Source organism: Cricetulus griseus, chromosome 2, assembly GCF_003668045.3.
Source record: "Cricetulus griseus strain 17A/GY chromosome 2, alternate assembly CriGri-PICRH-1.0, whole genome shotgun sequence".
NCBI classification, from domain to species: domain Eukaryota; kingdom Metazoa; phylum Chordata; class Mammalia; order Rodentia; family Cricetidae; genus Cricetulus; species Cricetulus griseus.
Genome location: NC_048595.1, coordinates 452,146,799 through 452,165,100, shown reverse-complemented (window position 1 = coordinate 452,165,100; position 18,302 = coordinate 452,146,799). Strand labels below are relative to the sequence as shown.

Sequence of the window (18,302 nt, the reverse complement as noted above, 5' to 3'; positions counted from 1 at the left end):
ATTGATTTTAAAAAATAAAGTCTATACGGCTTCTTTAAGTCTTCTTTCTTGACGCTGGTATTTGGTGAAATAAGCGGAGGAGGGCTAAAGCGAGCAGTCTGAGTTTCAACTCCTTTATAAATTCGGAGGGCGATTTGTCTCTCAGGTGGTTGGTCATGCAGTCTAATGATACGGTTGTAATTTACATCTGGTCACTCAACGTTAACGTTCCTTTAGGATAATTAGGGAAAATCTCCGTCATGTCCAGTAACGCCCAGCCTGTGGGAACTGCTCTGTCCTCTGAAGTCATCACTCATCCTGACCTTAGATTTTCCCATCAAGCTCGACCTGGGCCGAGGCTGCTGGCAATGCCCCTGCTGGGTGCGGACTGCAGGCCTACCACTGGAGGGCGTCTGGACGCTTCCAAATTTCTTCGAAGCTCCTGGAAACCCAGGGCTTGAGGTTTGGAAGGCGCAGGACAGATAATATGATATTTGATTTTATTTGTCTAATATGTAAAAGGGAAAAGACGCAGTGTTAGAGAGAAAGAAAAAAAGGGGAAACTCTTTCCTTTTGTGTGTGTGTGTGTGTGTGTGTGTGTGTGTGCGTGTTGGGTTCGGCCTTCTCACCAGGCTGCATATACGCCAGAGAACAAAATAGAAAGCCTGGGCTGCAGGTCCCGCAGCGCCGGGTGTGGGGCTCGCTGCCAGGGCACAGGGCCACTGGGGGACCGGTCCCGAGGAGCCCGAGCCGCCCCACTTCCCGGAGGGCCAGCTGGGCTGGCCTCAAACGGCCGGGGCGAGGCAACCTCCCGACCAGTCCAGGAATTCGTGGCCTTTTTCAGTAATGAAGGCGTTTCCTTCCCTGCCATCTCCCTCCCTTTCTTCTCGTAAGGAGTTTAGTTGAAGATATGTATGCGGGGTGTGCGTGTGCGCAGCAAATCAGCCCCAGGATCCGCATGGGAAGAGGTGTAAAGTACCGATGGGCTCCCGCCCTCCCGCCCGCCCGCGCTGCATCATCTCCTTCCAGGTGAAGGTTCGCCCTGAATTATAATCACTTTAAACTGAGATTTTTTTTTTTTCACTCGACTTTTCAAAACGTGCTTTCATAGCATCACTTTAAAGTCCTATTTCCTGCCCCCAAGCCTGTAAATCTCGGGTAGGAAGAGGGCGTTGAAAGGCACAAGAGAGATGCTCAGATTTCCAGATGACCCAGCGCTGGGCCATGTGCGGGTGAAGAGCCGAGCTGAGGTTTATCCGAACCCGGATTCACTTAGGGCTGGCTGCCCCAGCCTGTCGGGGTAGACTTCACATCACCTGAGCGGTCCCGGGGGCAGTTTTCGGCTCTCCTTTTGGAGCGGAAGGCAGTTTCTTTTCCATCGAAAGACACCACCCCCTCCCCAACTCCCAAGGAAAAGGGTGCCCAATCACCCTGGAGCCCAGACGCACGTCAGCAACCAAAGGGTTACTCGAGCTGCCGGGCTGGGCCAAGGAGAGGGTGCTCGGCACTCTCGGTAATTCAATTAGTCAGGTTTCAGGAAGGTGGGGCGGGGGTGGGGGTGGAGGCGTGGGGAGGGAGGAGACTAGGAAAACGCCTCTTTCTCGTGGAGCAAACCAATCCGGTTGGAGAAAAGAGAGAGGAAAAAACCCCGATCTGTAAGCAAACAGCAGGCCTCTCCCTGACTGGTTACTCCAATCACCCCCCCCACCCCACAAGTAAACTGCTTGGAAAGGGAAGGGGGGGAACAAGACGAGAAAAAAAAAAAAAAAAAAAAAAAAAAAAGCAGCCCACATGACCGGGGCCGCGGAGGCAGCGGCGCTGGCGGCGCCACCCCCCTGCTTGGTCCGGTGCTCACACCCGCGCTCGCCCGCCTGCCAACCCAGCGCCCCGCGCAACACGCCCGGGCGGAGCCCCCCCACCCCCGCCCCCGTCCACGTCCACGCGCGCGGTCTCGCGTGGAGCTGAGGCTGCTGCCGCTTGGGCCGCCGCGGCAGTCGGCTTTACACGCAGGTCATTAACGAGGGGGCGTGCCCGAGGAGATTTTTTTTTTTCCCATCAAGCATTTTTTCTCTCTCTCTCTTTTTTTTTCTCCTCTTCCCTCCTCTTTTTGCAAAACTGACTTTTACCCCTTTCTACTTCTCGCCAGTCTTCCAACCTCTGCAGGCTGCTCGCGCTGCTGCACCCAAGTTTATTTTCCCGCCTGGGCAGAGGTTTTAGGATTCGGTTGGTGGCCTTCACCTCTCGTTACGGCTGTGCCTAAGGAGGGAAAGGAGGAGGCAGCTTCGGATCGGGGACGGTTTTCTGATGTAGTCACCGCCGGGGAGGTGCCAACAGCTCGCTCCCTCTCTCTTTCACCCTCCCGGATTTCAAACTGATTGATGAATCTCTACAAGTTGCTGGCTTTGGGGCCGGACCGGTCGGAGGAGTCACAGGGACACTTCTGAGAGCTCACCCCGGGGCTCTTGGCACGCTGCGCGGGGGGCTCAGCCTCGCTCCCCGAAGGCGATCGGAGACTGACATCGGCGCATCCCGGACTTGGAGGGCCCGGTTGGAAAGTGATTGTTTCCCCTCCCGCTTTCCAGAGCAGCAGTTGGGTTGACGTCGCCCTGCAGGTCTGGGCATCCCAGCCCCGCCTGGCTGGCTGGTTCACAACCTCTGCTCTTCATTCACGGCTGCACCCACAGCCGGCCAAGAAAAGCAAGCCGGAGAAATCCCCGACTCAGCCAGCGCCCGGGGGTGCCATCTCTCTCCGCCTCTGCGGTCGGACTCCTCTGGGGACCTGCTGGAAGACGTGAAGAGCCAAACTTTTCTTTGAGGGTTTTCGAGGCAAACCCGCTCCTCCTCTCGTCGCCGGAGCAGCTGCGGCTTTAGGCTCTTCCAGGACGCCGACCGAGCTGGGCTTGCGGATCCGGATCCCCACCCTTCTCTGCGCACCTCCGGGTACCGCAGTACCTAGCACTCCTGCGAGCCTTGCGGGGGTCGCCGGGCCAAGACACAGAGGGAGGCTCGGGACAGCTTCCAGCCTCCCGGGGCCACAAGCGTGAAGACCCCCCCCATCCAGCCCCCCGCGCGCCCCCGGTGCACACAGCGCCCTCCTCCTCCCGCAGTTTCTCTCCGGCCGCCAAAGTAACTTGGAGCAAAGCGGGGCGCACGGCGAGGGCCCAGGGCAGCCGAGGAACCCTGCGTAGACCGCGGCGCCGACGCTGAGCCGGGCCCGGCGGGCCGGTGTATGTCTCCCCGCGGCCGCGGCGCTCAACTCCCGGTGACTGTGCAGCGTGCGCCGCCGCCTGCCCCGACCCGCGCTGCCGCCGCCCGGCCCCGCACGCACCTCCCTCTCCCGGGGTGACCGGCCTGCAGCCGCCGCCCGAGACACAGCTCTGCACCCCTTCCCCCGCCCTCGCCGCCGCCACCGCACACACGCACGCGTCTCTCCGTCTTGTGATTCTTCTCCCCTCCCGAGCCCTTCAGTGGGGGTGCGAGTTTGTCCCCCCCACCCCCCGCCCCAACCCACTGCCTCCTTTTCTTCTCGCTCTTCTCCTCCCGCGCTCGCCGCGCTCCTCTCGCCCCTTCGTTTTATTTATTCATATTTATTTGGCGTCCGGTCTCTTCTTGCTACCCCTCTCCCTCCCTCCCTCCCTCTGGATCCTCTCTCTCTCCCCGGAGTGGCGCGTCGGGGGCTCCGCCGCTGGCCAGGCGTGATGTTGCACGTGGAGATGTTGACGCTGCTGTTTCTGGTGCTCTGGATGTGTGTGTTCAGCCAGGACCCGGGCTCCAAAGTCGTCGCTGACCGCTACGCTGTCTACTGGAACAGCAGCAACCCCAGGTAAGGTGGCCGGGGTGGGGGCGCCGAGAGCTCGGGCTCCGCGGGCCTGGGCCGGGAGCAGGGAGCAGCGGTGGCCGGGAGCGGCGCGCACCAGCCGCAGGCAGCGCGCGCCCTCGGAGCCTGCGTCGCCTGTCGCTGCTGGCTGCCGGGCGCCGGCGGGAAGCGCTCGCTCCGCGCCGCTCTTTGTTAAGCTAGGGCGGCAGGACCGGCTGGCTGCTGCTCGGAATCCCCAGGGCTGAGCCGAGCCGAGCCGCTGCCTCCGAGGGGTGCGGGGAAGGCACGCAAATGGGCGGGAGTCGGGGACCAGGGACTTGGCTTGCCAGTCGGGGAGACTGGCTCGCACCTCCGGATCCCGGGTCGGGGCATGGGTCTGGTAAAAGCTCTAGGTGCGTACCACCGGGAGTTTGGTCTTGGAGCCTGGGGGTGCAGGACTGGGGCCGAGAACCTCCTAAACATCAAAGTGGTTTTTTTTTAAATTTATTTTTTAAATTTAATCATAATTCCTTCTGTCCCCCCCGGCGCGCACACAGACCGCACGGGTTGGGGGAAGCAGAAGGGGGGGGTGTGTGGATGGGAAGCGGAAGCTTTAGGTTTTAATGTTCTTTTTAACTGCGAGAAAACTGTTCGGTGACACCCCCACCCCCCCCCCACCCCGAAGTCGGTCTAGGCCCAGCGCGCTTGGCCGTGGAAAGGAATCTCCTAGCTCGGGCACTCTCCTTTCCCCCAGTGGGCTCAAGGTGCCAGAAAGTTTGATCGAATGCCGGGTTACGTCACGAGTGCAGAGCGAGCTGCTGGAGTTGGCGAGCCGGAAGGTGGGAGCCTTCGCCCCGGGGCCTGGCGCGGCGCAGCTGGAGGGACGCGCGCGGCTACCTGGAACTGTGTGCCCGCGACCCCGAAGCCCGCGGGCTACGCGGGAGGCTGGAGGCGGGTTCCGGGGACTGTCCTAGCGCACGTGCTGAGCCCCAGCCAGCCGCAGCCACCCTGCCTTGCTGGGTCCCGGAGAGGGGAGGAGGGTCGTCCCCAGCACCAGGCAGACCCTTTCGGCTCCGGAGCGTTCCCAGACCTTACTTTCTCCCGGATCTGAACCCACCCACAATCGGGCCCGCTGGGCCCACCTCGCTCTGCTTCCAGCTGCGGGCTGGTACTGGTGTTGTCCTGGGAGGGAAGCAGGCTCGCTTGCACCTAGGATCCTAGGTTTTTCTCTGAACCGAAGTGGAAGTTGCGAGAAAAGAGGCGGGAGGCCGAGGACAGAGCCTGTGGCTGTGGCGCATCTACTGCTCTGGGCTAGGGGGCCGCCGGACGCCTCCAATTCAGTTGCCACCAGTCCCTTCTAGCGCCTCCAGCCTTCCCTCCGTAAGAATTCGCCAGGATTCCCGGCTTGACTGGGGTCAGATGGAAGAAAGAGCAGATTCCTCCCGGAACGCTCTGAGGGTTGCCCAGCCTAAGGAGAAATCGCCCCGCCCTGTTACTCCAGCCTAGTCACACCCAGGTAGCCTCCAGTCCTAAGTGCTGCCTCGCACAAGCCGAGACATCCCTGAAAGTTTGCGTTTTTAATCAAAAGGGTGTTATGGGGGTGGGAATTAGAATGGGAAACTATTTCCTCTTTGACACGCCACTAACCACTATTAGGAAAAGAGAAAGGCGACACTCTGCCAGAGAATATGCCTTTTATTAAAGCTGACAAGACAAATTGAGCAAGCTTTCCACTTGGGATGGCGTTAAAACGAAGTCTAATTACGTTGCTTGGCGTAGTCCTCTTTGGAGTTTATTGGGTAGTATGTATGGAGCATCAGTTTGTATTTTTAAACTTAAGTGCTTTACCCAGTAGAGTCAGTTATTTGAATTTGAGACATTTTGCTCTTGTTTGTCACTCAGAATTTCAGTGGGATCTTTTTGTTCTGGCATTCATTCATTAGAAAGGTGGGAGTTCCAGTTTGCCCTGGGTTTTAGCAGAAGGAAGAGTCAGATGGCCTGATCTCACCCCCTGTTCACCTGTCAAGCTAGGCTCAGTAAGTTACGGGACATTTTATCTCAGTTTTATGCCTTTTGATACCGTTGTTTAGTTTGAGATTAGCAAATTGATTTTTGTCATAGGTCATGCTTTTTAATAGACTTGCCCTGCCTAAAGAAAACTCTTTCTCTCAGGATGCCATGGTAGCTTTGAACCTGCTCAAAGTTAGACTCTGTAGACTCTTAAAACACCAAGGGTAGGTCTTAAACCAGCGTGCTAATTGATGACATACCAAAAAAACAAAAACAAAAAAAGTCAAAGACCTTTGTCAGGTGCAGCATTTAATATTCTTAGGGGTTTACGGAGACATTTATCATGATATGTTGTTATGTTAAAACTTACTTTAAAAGGAAGCAGTGGTTGGCAGTTTTAGTTCAGATTTATTGAGTGAAATGTACTTTTTTATGAATTAGGAAAAGTCAGTTTGATATAACCCAAAGGGGCAAATGAAAAATAAGCAATTTCAAGGTAAAAACCGACACTCTGTTGCAGGAATAGAAAACATTTCATAGAGTTTGCATGAGTTTATTCAGTATTACAAACTAAATGCTGTATACTTCCTTTTCATAAACATTATGATTTTGTAAAGTAAGATAACCCTGACTTTTGGTCTTCTATAGATGTGTCAAGATTTTGCTAAATAAATAAAGTAATAAACAGACTTCAGACTTTGGAAACATAAGTAGACAATATTATTTGAAAGTTAAATTCTCTCTCTCTCTCTCTTTTTTTTTTTTACTTAGAAGTTTAGTGAACACTTTAAACTGATAGGAATGGATAGCTTCTGTAAACAAAGTAAATGTATTTTAACTTATGCAAGCAGATTTTGCTTGAAATTGTGTTTACTTAGGTTGAGATAAAATTAAATATATCTTGGTTATTAGCATTGGGCAGTTCACTCTGTACTCTGTAACATGTTCTTGAAGTAACTTCTGTGGTAGATAGAATTTGGTCTATCAGATAGAGTATCTTTACTGGCTTTGTATTGATGCCCTAGGTATCTGTAGTCTGCTGTTACAGGAAAATGTCAACTCATGTCCTGTCAGCATAGGTCTACAGTTAGAGCTCATGTTTTTGCTGGTCACTTCTGGGAAATGGATATTCAGCTTTTACATGTTGCTAACTTTTCAGTTGCCAGCATTTAATAGGTAGTGAACCCAATTGATTTTATGAGTCAAATTGGCACACATCTTTGAAATAGCAAGTAAAAAGTAGCAGTCTGATTAGAAACATTCTATCAGATTTGCCTAACTGCATCCTTCAGGTTTCTCAGTTTTGAAGCCTTGCTGGATGGAGTTTTACCTAAAAGTGTGGGCAGTCAGTCCTCTTAGTGTTAGACTTCATCCTAGCTGGCTGTAAGGGAGTCTTCACCTGCACAATGCAAATCTGACTCATGGAAGGATTTTAAGGAACTTTTAGAGATAACTTACAATAATAGAAGTTTATTTGCATTCCCCCTTGGTAGCTAAGGTTATACAAACAGACATGGTTTACTATTAAGAACACGTCCATTAAACTGAAGACTGCTGTAAGCAGTTCGAAGCTTGCAACAAATAATTCTCTTAAGTGCTGTGTGTATAGTGAAAGCTGCTCTTCAGTTTAAGTGATGTGGAGTCATTAAATATATCTTCCGATTTGTATTGTAGTTAAGGGAATTAAAAAGCAAAAGATGGATGCAAATATGACGAATATAGCTCCCTTCAACCTGTCTTTTGCTTCTGCTAAGGTTTGAATAAGTTAAGAGTTTATTCTCTTCTGCTAACCCTGAAGATTTCAGTAAGCACAACCACTTTGTTTGTTTTGTTTTTGCATTCCTTCATTTCTTTAGGAACGACAAGCAATGTCACGTCGAGTAGTAGTTTACTTGCGTCATTTAGTTGTGTTTTCACCTGGAGTTCTCAAAGTCATTAGAATGGTGAGCTGGTAGTCCTGAGTGTTTCTGAAAGTGAGGGGCCTATGCACAGAGCTAAGCAGAGAGAAGTGCTAATATTTTCTAAGGATATTCCGTGGGCATTTTTCTTTTAAAATTTAGTGGTTCATTTTCAAAACATCTGAGCCATCATCAGTTTGATCATGCATGCCAGAACATTGGCACTGTGCCTTTTTCATTGACAAATAAGTGAAATCATCACTGCTTAAATCTCAGAACCAGTTGTGGTGGGAGAGGAAGATTTGTCTTGATTTCCAGAGGGTTCTATGACTGAATTTGTAAAGGATTCCTTTATTTCTGCAGTTTCAAAATTTTGAAGTAATGTCTTTATATGTTCAAAACACATTTTTAGGAAATAAATGGCATCATATGAAAACTGAGTTTCAGGGCCATATAATGTATCATTTTATTAGCTGTATTGGAATAATTTCATCGTTTTGATATTTATATCAGAGTTATGTAAGCACTCTACATTAGATGGAGAGCCCATGTCCTTATGTGTGTCCATTTATAGATCTGCAGTCTACACTACCCTCCCTCCCTTCCTGTCTCCTTCAAATATAGACATTTGTAGAAGAAGTCCTCTTAGTTTTTGGCTGGTATCTCCTGGAGTTTTACAGAGCAAGATTAGCTGCTGCCTTTTATTATTTCCCAGCCATTATGTGCATTATTTTATCATCATAGTCAACTAGCAGAAAGCGTATACTGTTTGCTGTTAAAGTGACTGACACCCCAGTGCTGTGTGAGGCAGCTCTACAGGCTCACTCAGCATTTCCAGTATGAAACCAATTCCAATAAACTGAGTGACCAAAGAGACCAGAGACAGTCTTTAGTACTTCACTTCTTCCATTTGGACTTGAGTGGTATGAACCAGTTTTATTTTGTGGCTGATGCACAATGGCTTTGGAGGTTTCTGTCTGTGACTACAGGGGCAGGTTTAGGTGGAACACTTAGCTATTTGGGGCAAATTAACTTCCTGAATGTTCTGCTGTTTAATCTTGCAAATACCTTCTGAACAGGCATTTCATTGCAGTCTCCCCACTGGCCTGGCTTCCTGTTGGACAGGGACAGATAAAGATGGCACCTCCCTTCTCTGCTGTTGCTATGAAAAGAACAAGCTACCAGCTTCACGCTGGGCCAAGAAAGTGAATGAATACAATTAGTCCTTCAGGAGTCCTGGGCTTTGCTAGCTTGGGAAAAGAAGATGCCAAAATAATTTACCAGAGAGAGAGAGAAAGAGGAGAGAGAGAGAGAGAGAGAAAGAGAGAGAGAGAGAGAGAGAGAGAGAGAGAGAGAGAGAGAGAGAGAGAGGAGGGTTGGAAGGAGAGAGAGGAACAAAACATAAGAGTATGTAAAAAGAATTATGTATATAGTAGAGTTTGGTACATTTTTTTAGTTTATTTTTCAACATAAGTCATTTGCTTAATTTTTGAAGAAGACTCCCATTCCTTTTCTGATTGTTTTGAGTAACCTCCTTAGCTGTGAAGACTTTAAGACATATGATCTGTTCAGTAATGAACCACTCTGTGTTGAGTCAGTCCACATTGTTGTCTCTTCAGAAGTAGTATCTAAACTATTAACGTAGCAGCGTAACTACAATATCCATGTTGAAGGTGATGCCTGTGTCCCTAAGCACAGTGGGGAAGGAAGTCCTTGCCCCTTGCCCAGGACACCTCACTCAGATCAGTCTTCTGGACAGAGGGGAAAAGATTGTCTTTTGATCAGTTGTGACAAATAACACCTTCATATTCAGACATAAAAACTTCAAAGAGGAGTATGAGGAATGAGTTATTAATACTCACGTTTAATAATTTGTCTTACCATAGTGGTCTTGGCCAAACGTCAATAAATTACTGTCTCTTTGAAGGGGCTGATTTATATTTTTCCATTTATATGTTAGTCTGATTTTCAACCCATGTCCTGAGATGTTTTGTAGAAAAGTTTGTTGTGATTAATGTGAACCTCCAGTGTCTCTGAATAGGATATTACTCAATACTAGCACGTCTGCTTTTTTCCCTCTTGAATTTGTTTGCATTTTATGTCAGTACAATGACACAGAACCACTTGGTTTAAAAGTCAACATTAGTAATGTAAACTTTCTATACTGAAATTATTATATACACTTCTTGGTGACGAGAAATCCATGCTTTTTGGTCTTCTTGATGGTCCGTAGTTCTTACTGCATTTTCTAGAGAGTTACTGTGCAGCTTCTAAAATCTGTGTGCCGTTTGCTCACAGAAAATTTACACGGATACAAACTCTTGATTGGGGGCTTTCTGGATCTAGTTTTCAAACAGTGAACCATATGTTTCAACAAAACATTACTTTAAAACATTGAAAACTCCCACTGAAGTTACCTAGTTGCTGAGCGACGGTAGCACACTAGCGATGGCTCACGCGGCTTCCATTCAGGTGAATTCTATCATTTTCTATAAGGAAAAATAACCCTTTGTCATCTTTAGAAACATCCTTCATACAACTGACAGTTGACAGGTTGAGGAAAATGTTACTGTCAGGTCTTATTTTCCACACAAGTGAGGAATAAAAATAGGCTTAGATTTTTTAAAAATCTATTTAAAATTTATTTCAAAATGGAGGGAAATATTTTTAATTTTTACATTAAAGTCATAAAATTAATCTACACTTACTTCAGGGAAGGTCAGCGAAGTGCATTTCAAGGAGAGATTCTGAACATTTGATTTCCTGTGCTTTAACTATAAGAAGTCAAATGCAGTTGAATTGATTGTGTTATTACAGGGTATTTTTATGCAGGATTATTAGGAGATATGAGTTGATATCATTCCTGTTGTGATTTAGCCAATGACCTGGTTTTCATGACCGATGATCATGATTTAGTGTGACACAGAACACAGACGTGAGACCTTACCCATTTGTGATGTACTTGTGTTGTCGCGCACATGCGTGTAGGCGTTGGACAGTCGTGCTGTTTGCACACAAAGCTTGGGCCATTTTGAGAAGTGGCTTTGTTATTCATACTTTTAAAATATCTGTACAGTGTGACCAATGTGTTCTCAGGTGGAAGTTTATGAACACACGGCAATTAGAATAAGATAAAATTCCTATTCTTCATTTAGAAAAGCTTGTTTTTGGTTTCCAGCATTTTTCTTTTCTTCTCCTCCTCTCAAAGCAGCCATCTTGTTTTAAGACTGATTCCATTTTTCTCGTGAAAATTGCCTGGAAATGAATATGGATATAGAAACCGGACTAAACCACCAAGTAAGCATGTTGTGGGCCTCCATGGTAAAGCTAAAGCAGTGTCTTTATGTACAAAGTCACAAAAATGCTGTCTTCCTGTATTTAGTTGTCAAAGGGACGCTGTAAATAGTGTTAGCGTACTTAGCCGAGAGGTATCATATTTTAATGTTAAATGCTAGGCTATGCCATGTTTCCATGCACACTTTTCTCTTGAAGCTTACAATTCATTGCTAATTTCAAAGTAGTATATCGACAGTCCCTTGCCACCCCCCACCTGTACTGATTTCCTTCTGCTGACCCAACCAGGTACTTCTTCCTATTGTTTGACGTCAGTCCTCCACCCAGTAGACACATGTATAATTGATAGGTATCTTTATACTGTAGAGGCAGGGGTAAAGATGAGGATGCTACTCAAATTAAAGCATTTGTATGTTTTGAGAAGTACCATGTGAAGCCAGAACCCCAGGGCCCCCCCAAATAAGCTTCTCACTTTTTTCTCTCCTTTATTTCTTTTTTTCTTTCTTTCTTTTTCTTTTTAAATAAACAGTCTTTTGAGGGTACTAAAAGAGAATTATTTTAGAGGCAAACACATTTGTTCCTGAAACTTATGAGATCGTATCGGCTGGGTCTGTCCTGTTTCCTACCATGTTCTGTGTTTCTGGGTACATTTGGAAGAACATGTGGCCTAGTAAACTTCACCAAAAGTTTACACTACACTTCTTGAGGCTGCATCTGTTTGATGGTGTCTGGGAACATCATTATCATGTATTTCAGTAAAAGCAAGGCTTCCTTTAAGATGAATTTCTGAAGGAGCCCCACACAGTCTGTCTAATTGAAACTGGGCCCTGATGAGCCCAGTCTGCTTCAGGTTTCTGCAGTTCATTAGAAGAGGGGCTTGCGTGCTTATGGATTTGGGGTGAGGTTGGCAAATAAGATGAATGTTTCAAGGGCAGATAGGCATCTTATGGTTGAAGTCAAGGGCTGAGTTGGCAGAGGTTTTTGCTCTCTTCCGAGGTCCATCATCTGCTTTCTTTTGACAGGCCAGTGGGAAAGATGAAAATAACTGAGTGCTCAAAGTGACCTTTAATTTTAAATGAACTAGCAAATAACCCTCCCCCTTTATAATGTTGTTTCCAAGCTGTCAGAGTTTCCATTTTAAGTTTTATTAGTGACCTATTTATATAGGTAAAAACTATAATTAACAATTAGCTCTTGCCTCTTACTATGAAAACATGTAAGTTTTATTAGTGACTTATTTATGTAGGTAAAAACTGTAATTAACAATTAACCTTGCCTCTTTCTATGAAAACATGTATGATGAAAGCGATTTCCTATAGAAAATGTGGTCTTGTGGTTTGAGTAAAATTAAGTTATGGTTTAGTGAAGTCATTAATTGAAGCACAAATTGTTAGCCAGGTTTTGATGATGGGGGAAGCGAGGAGAGTTGATGAGATGTCAGTGGGATTACCATTTTGCTGCATTTCCTGAGGTTAATATATATAGGAGACTTAACCTTCTGAATAAAGTTTTTATAGTGTTTAATTTGATGGAGACAAGTGAGAATGGGAAGAAAGGTTAAAGTAACTCTCAATATGGGAAATTGTCTTTTGTATTTAACAATTAGGTTAAACAAAGTGGGAGCAAATGGACCTAGGCCTCCTTCTATTGTTTCAGAGCAAGGAGATTCAGACAGATGTCGGGGTGTGGGAGCAGTGACCTCTGACTCGCACAGCACGGCCACTGCCCTGGCCCATAAGTGTCCTCAGCCACCATCGTAGCGGGATAGTGTTTTGGAGTGACTGACACTTTGAGATGGAGACCCTGAAGCTGATTCTGTGGCTTTCCAGGGCTTCACTAGTCTTCCCAGCTTCAGCTGCAGTGCCTCACTCCCCAGCCCTGAATGAAAAGTCTTTCTCTGCCTCAGAGCTCTGGTGACTTCTGGATGTGTTCTCTGTCAGTGTAGTTGCTATAAATCTTTGCTTCCAAATAATTTTCCTCGTCCGGTTGGAATAATGCGGAAGGATAAGGGAGGCTCGGATGTACCTTTCTGCTGGGGCAAAGCACTTGCCTGCTTTATTTAGCAAATACTTTTTTTTTTTTTTTTAAGATAGATGAAAGAGGTGGTTTTGTTAAAGGCCTTTTCTTTTAGTTCCAGGTCTGCAAACTCGCCCATAACCTTCGGGTTCAGACGGACCATTAATGTTTTAGATACTGTGGCATTCAGTGTTTTCTTCATATATTTGTTTACTGTTGCTGCCTCAATAAACTTTTATGCCTATTTCTGTAGTTTTTTTGGCAGGGGCTCCACGTATTAGCACTTAGTGACCCAGCACTAAAGAGGGGTGCAGTTCAAAATAGTGGGGCTTCTGACAGGGCTTTGTGTCAAACTAGAGAAGACAATAGGGAAATGAAAGCTGCCAAAATGGGTCTCCCAATGACTAATTAATCAGATGAGAAAGGACTCAGTGGCGGATCTGTCCACCATGGCAGCAACTTGGGGACGCTTCCTTTTAAATACTGTATAAAAGAAATTAAAGGAAGCCTTAGGAAATGTAGCACCCAGATAGAAGGTACAAATGTTCAGTTTTTTCTAAGTCTGTGAAAAGTGAGACAAAAACTGTCATTTAAAACTGAATCTCTGTACTCCTCACAGCTGTTATCAAAACATTAAGCCACCCTAAAGAGTCTTTCCCTTATTAATAAGCAATGCCTTCACTCTTATTAATATTTTAGTGTGAGCATTATACTGTTCTTAGTTTTAGTTTTGGTGTAGCTCTTATACATACTTTATTGTCGAGGGGCCTGGGTACATTTTACAACTCTTCTCCTCATTTTATACCAGTCATCAATATTTGGAGATTATTGTTGACTAGAGAATGAAACACCCTTCCCCCACAAATTAAAACATGTTTGTAGACAGACCCTACTTTTTTCTGGCCATGTTTCCTCTATGGTTGCTGGACCCATAATTAAATGCTCGTTATTAATGTGTTTTTTTTCCCCATAGCAGTTACCACATAAAAAGGAAAAGGTCTTGTATTGGACTATAGCTGTCCGGGGAACAATGAAAACTAATTACACACTCAGCTGTCACCATTGTTGACTGTCCTCTTGGGAGGACAACATGGCGTGTGTGTGTGTGTGTGTGTGTGTGTGTGTGTGTGTGTGTGTGTGTGTATCTGTGTGTGTGCATGTGTGTTTGTGTACTCCTTACGTATACACATAGGGTCAGACATACCTTCTGGTTCATTTTTTTAGCTATATGTTTTCTGAATCGAAACAAACCATTGGCAACAAAATGTACATAAGCTAGCTAATTCAGCTAATTAGTTTCAAGAAGAACAGTTCTTTGATGGGGAATCCCCCCCCCCCTTAGTGTCCTTTCTTCATAATAGAGATGGAATCAGTCAGTTTATGCCTCTGAGTATCTCATTAATTTAATTGTTATTTGGGCATGGTCTTGTAATCAATGCACATGTGTTGTTAATTATCTGATTATTTCTCACAATTATTTCTTGAAAATTGTCATTTTCTTACCTGAATGTTTGTGTCTGTATCTGTATGACCAGTTTATTCCATATAGTTCTTTGGTGCTGTTTCACTGTCTCGGTCACTGTTAGACATATTTAAGAAAGAAATTTAGCAAGCCTTTGGAGTTATGAACTATCAGGGTGTTTCTGAGTTGCAATAACTTCATACTCTGCTCATATGAAGACTCCTGTGCAGAATCAGACTATGTCTTATATAAATGTTTTAGGTTAACACTTTTCAGTCTTCAGGTGAATCCTCTCTATTTGAAGAGAATGTATTTCTTGTATCTCATACTAGAGCCAAATGGGGGGAATTCAGGAATTTTATATCGATTCGAACATATTTCAAAAAGAAACAGTTCACATTAAAGAAATGTTACAGGTATTAGTGATAATATATTCTATTAGTGATAATATATTCATGTGTTGGATACTTAGAAGTTACGATTGATAAAATATTTATTGAGTGATACCATGTGTAAAACACCAAGAGGCATACCGGAGACTCAGAAAGAAGGCAGGCAGTGCCTGTGCCCACAAGGAATTCAAGAGTTTGGTTCAGAGTTAAGAATTTTGTGGATTTAATGACAGTACAGAGTAAAATGTACTGTAAGAAATCGTCACGTCATTTCACTTGACAGGTGCCTGTAAGGTGTCTACTCTGGGTTGGTTGTCGGTCTCAGATATGGCAATGGAGTGCTGTAGACAGCATGCCAGACACCAGGAATTCATTTAGTGTTCTCTAGGTCCCTTTATCTCACCCCTAGGGTGCACTTGGAGATCTTGGGGAATCTTGCTGAATTGGAGATTTTAATTGAGTAGGCTTGGGTAGGAGCCAGTGTCTTACATTTCTGTCAAGTTCCCAGGGGAGACTGTCATGTACGATGATGCTGAGTCCCTGGCTGTGAGCTAGTTTGGACTCGGGTGCTCTGTGCATATTCAGTGGGGAAGGTTGATTGTATCTGCCTAAGGACTTGGGGTGATGTTTGCCCTGGGCTTTCAATATCACCATCTCTGTGGTTTCTAAAATGGTTCCATATTTGCAGGAGTGAAATTATTTGTCATTTAAAAGGCCTGACAGGCCCAGCAGTCCTCATTTCTAGCCTTTTCCACCGAATTGCAGACATATAAAATAAAACTGTACATTGAGGTTTACGCTTCATTAAAAATGCACCGTTAACAAGGTGAAGGCTGGGGACTTGGTTTTAAGTCCCCTCTGTAGAGAAACCCTACTGCAGTGAACTTGTTGTCTTGGTCCAAGAAGTTTGAAGAGAACCCTGCTGTGAATTTTAAGGGCATTTATGTGCAAACCTTCCCCGAAGGTACTGTAAGTGACAGTTCCAGAATGATACCTCAGAAACAGATTTTTAACACTTTCTAATTTAACTCCATGCGGTCAAATGAGCCCAAAATGTTTATTTTATATTCAGCATAGAAGATGCCTACTGACAGTTTTTCTGTTTCCAGTGGCTGAGTTTCCTGTGGGGGCTTTCAGGAGCCTGTATTTCCAGCAGAGTTTTAAAGACTTGGGGAAAAACGCCTTCCTGCTCTAAATTTCTGTGATTCCAGTGTCCTTAGCGAGAAACTGCTCCTATAGCATCTATAGATACGTTTCTGTGTCCTGAACGTCACGGCAAACATGTTATTTTCTTCTGTGTCTTGAAGAGTGCGTGATGATTTTATTAACAAGCAGCAGCGGGGCTGGCTAGACTTTGGGTACTCCTCCTTTTGCTTATTGTTTTTGTCCTTATTCCCTTGCTGTGAGCACAGTAATGCCCACCTAAGTGAACCCTACGTCCCTGAAAGCATCATTCTGTAGACTTCATGGTGTTATGAAAGGAAAGATAAAAATCTGCTTTATATCAGCTACTTATGAACAAGACGGTGCACATTCCACTTAGCTGTGCATTTGTTTTTTAAAATTATTATTATTATTAATATTATTATTATTATTACAAGACAGTCTTGCTTCTCAGCTCCAGCTGGCCTAGAATTCACTATGTAGATCAGGTTGGCCTTGAACTCATAGAGATCAGCCTGTCTCTGCCTGCTGAGTTCTGGGATTAAAAGAGTGCACCGCCTGGCTTGCTCTTATTTTATAACAGTGTTTGCCAACACTCTTTGTAGTTAATTATAAAGTAGAAGCAAATATCCTCCTTGTTAAATTCTTGATATAATGAATTTAATTAAAATTCTGGGCAGCAGTTGGTAAGAACAATGAACATTATTAAGAATAGTGATTCAGCACAGGGCTGTTTGTTCATTTGTAAGTGTATGTTTGTGCTCCCCCAGCATAAATGGGGGGTGGTTCTCAGTAGGAACTTTGAGGGGAATGTTCATTGTTTCTAGAGTTTATAATTCTCCTAGATTAAGAATTTTGAGGGGCGTCTGTGGCTGTGTGTGAGCTAAAGCGACTCTTAAAAGGGACGTGTGCTGTGTACTTAGAAGACTTAAATTTAGGAATATGCTATATTTACGGATTAAAGTGAAGTCATTTGCATATCTCTAAGGGAATGGCCTCATTTAAGGTAATCATATACGGAAGTCTAACCTTCATTGACAGGCTTAGAGTAAAGTAGAAGTCCAGTAGTTCTAACTAGTGTTTTGTCATCCCCCTTTTTTAATTTTTAAACATTTTTCAAGACAGGTCTTCTTTATGTAATAGCCCTGCTTGTCCTGGAACACACTCCGTAGAGCAGGCTGGCCTCAAACTCACAGACATCTGCCCTCCTCTGCCTCTTGAGTGATGGGATTAAAGGCGTGCACCACCACCTGGTTTTGTTCCCCATTAAAAAAAAAAGCAAAACAGAAAATAAATATATTGAATATTTAAAAATGTATCTCAAAGTTATTTAAAGTGTTTTTCCCATCAGATTAATAGATTGTAATTGAGTTTTTAGGCATACCTTGTTTTTGTTTTTTTTTTGTGTGTGTGTAAATTGTTTTGTTTGGTAGCATTAAGGAGGAAAAACATTAAATTCATCTATTTTTGAAATTTGAGTTTTGTTATCACAAATGTTTAGGGTAAAGCCATTTTTTGTTTTCTGAGCATTATAGAGGCACAAGAGTTTAGAGAACAAGATATTTAAAAACATATCAAAGGGCTGGAGAGATCGATTGATGGTTAAGAGCACTGGCTGCTCTTACAGAGGACCTGTTCAGTTCTCAGCACCCACAAGGAAGCTCACAGCCATCTGTAACTCTAGATCCAGAGATCTAATGCCCTCTTCTGACCTCCGTGGCTACCACGCACTCATGAGGTCCACATACAAACATGCAGGAAAAACAACTCTTACACATAAAATAAATAAAAAAGAAAGCCAAAATAATATTAAGTCAAACTTGCCAATCATCTTTTAGCGTATTTTTTGTTGTTGTTAAGTTTTAGATCTAGTTAAATTTTACTGCTGGCTGAATTGTAAGCTCCGCTCATAGTGGTGCATATGAACCTCTGTTTGTTTCACCCTGATAAATAAATAGATACAGTAAAAATAATGTCTCCCTTCTGTGAAAATTCAAAGGGGAGTGTATAGGAGCCCTTAAAATTGCTACAAAACTGTTTCGTAGGATGGATAGAGCCATCAGTACTAGTGCACAGCCTACATGGTCCTAATTGAGCAGAGCCCAGGCTCTGCCTGACGCTTCTTCGATAGTGTATTTCCTGGAGTGCAGACACATTCAGGACACATGCTTCTGAGGCAGGGGAATAGGAGGGCTAAGAATTGAAGGGGATGCGTTTACTTCATTCAGCTGACTCTCCCTTTATAAAATTCAACATACTCTTATAGATTGAAGATGGAAAATAGTCTTAAG

The 18,302-nt window shown here is 45.0% G+C and overlaps 1 protein-coding gene across 2 annotated transcripts in view; it reads left to right on the top strand.

Annotated features, from left to right (window-relative positions):
- Positions 1 to 1,851: 1,851 nt before the first annotated feature.
- The window catches only part of Efna5 (ephrin A5), a 284,838-nt gene continuing 268,387 nt past the window's right edge, over positions 1,852 to 18,302 (top strand). For both annotated transcript variants that reach the window (XM_027397737.2, XM_027397736.2), the window contains exon 1: positions 1,852 to 3,802. In XM_027397737.2, the coding sequence (XP_027253538.1) occupies positions 3,678 to 3,802 (125 nt within the window). In that variant the 5' untranslated portion in view covers positions 1,852 to 3,677. The remainder of the gene's footprint in view (positions 3,803 to 18,302) is intronic.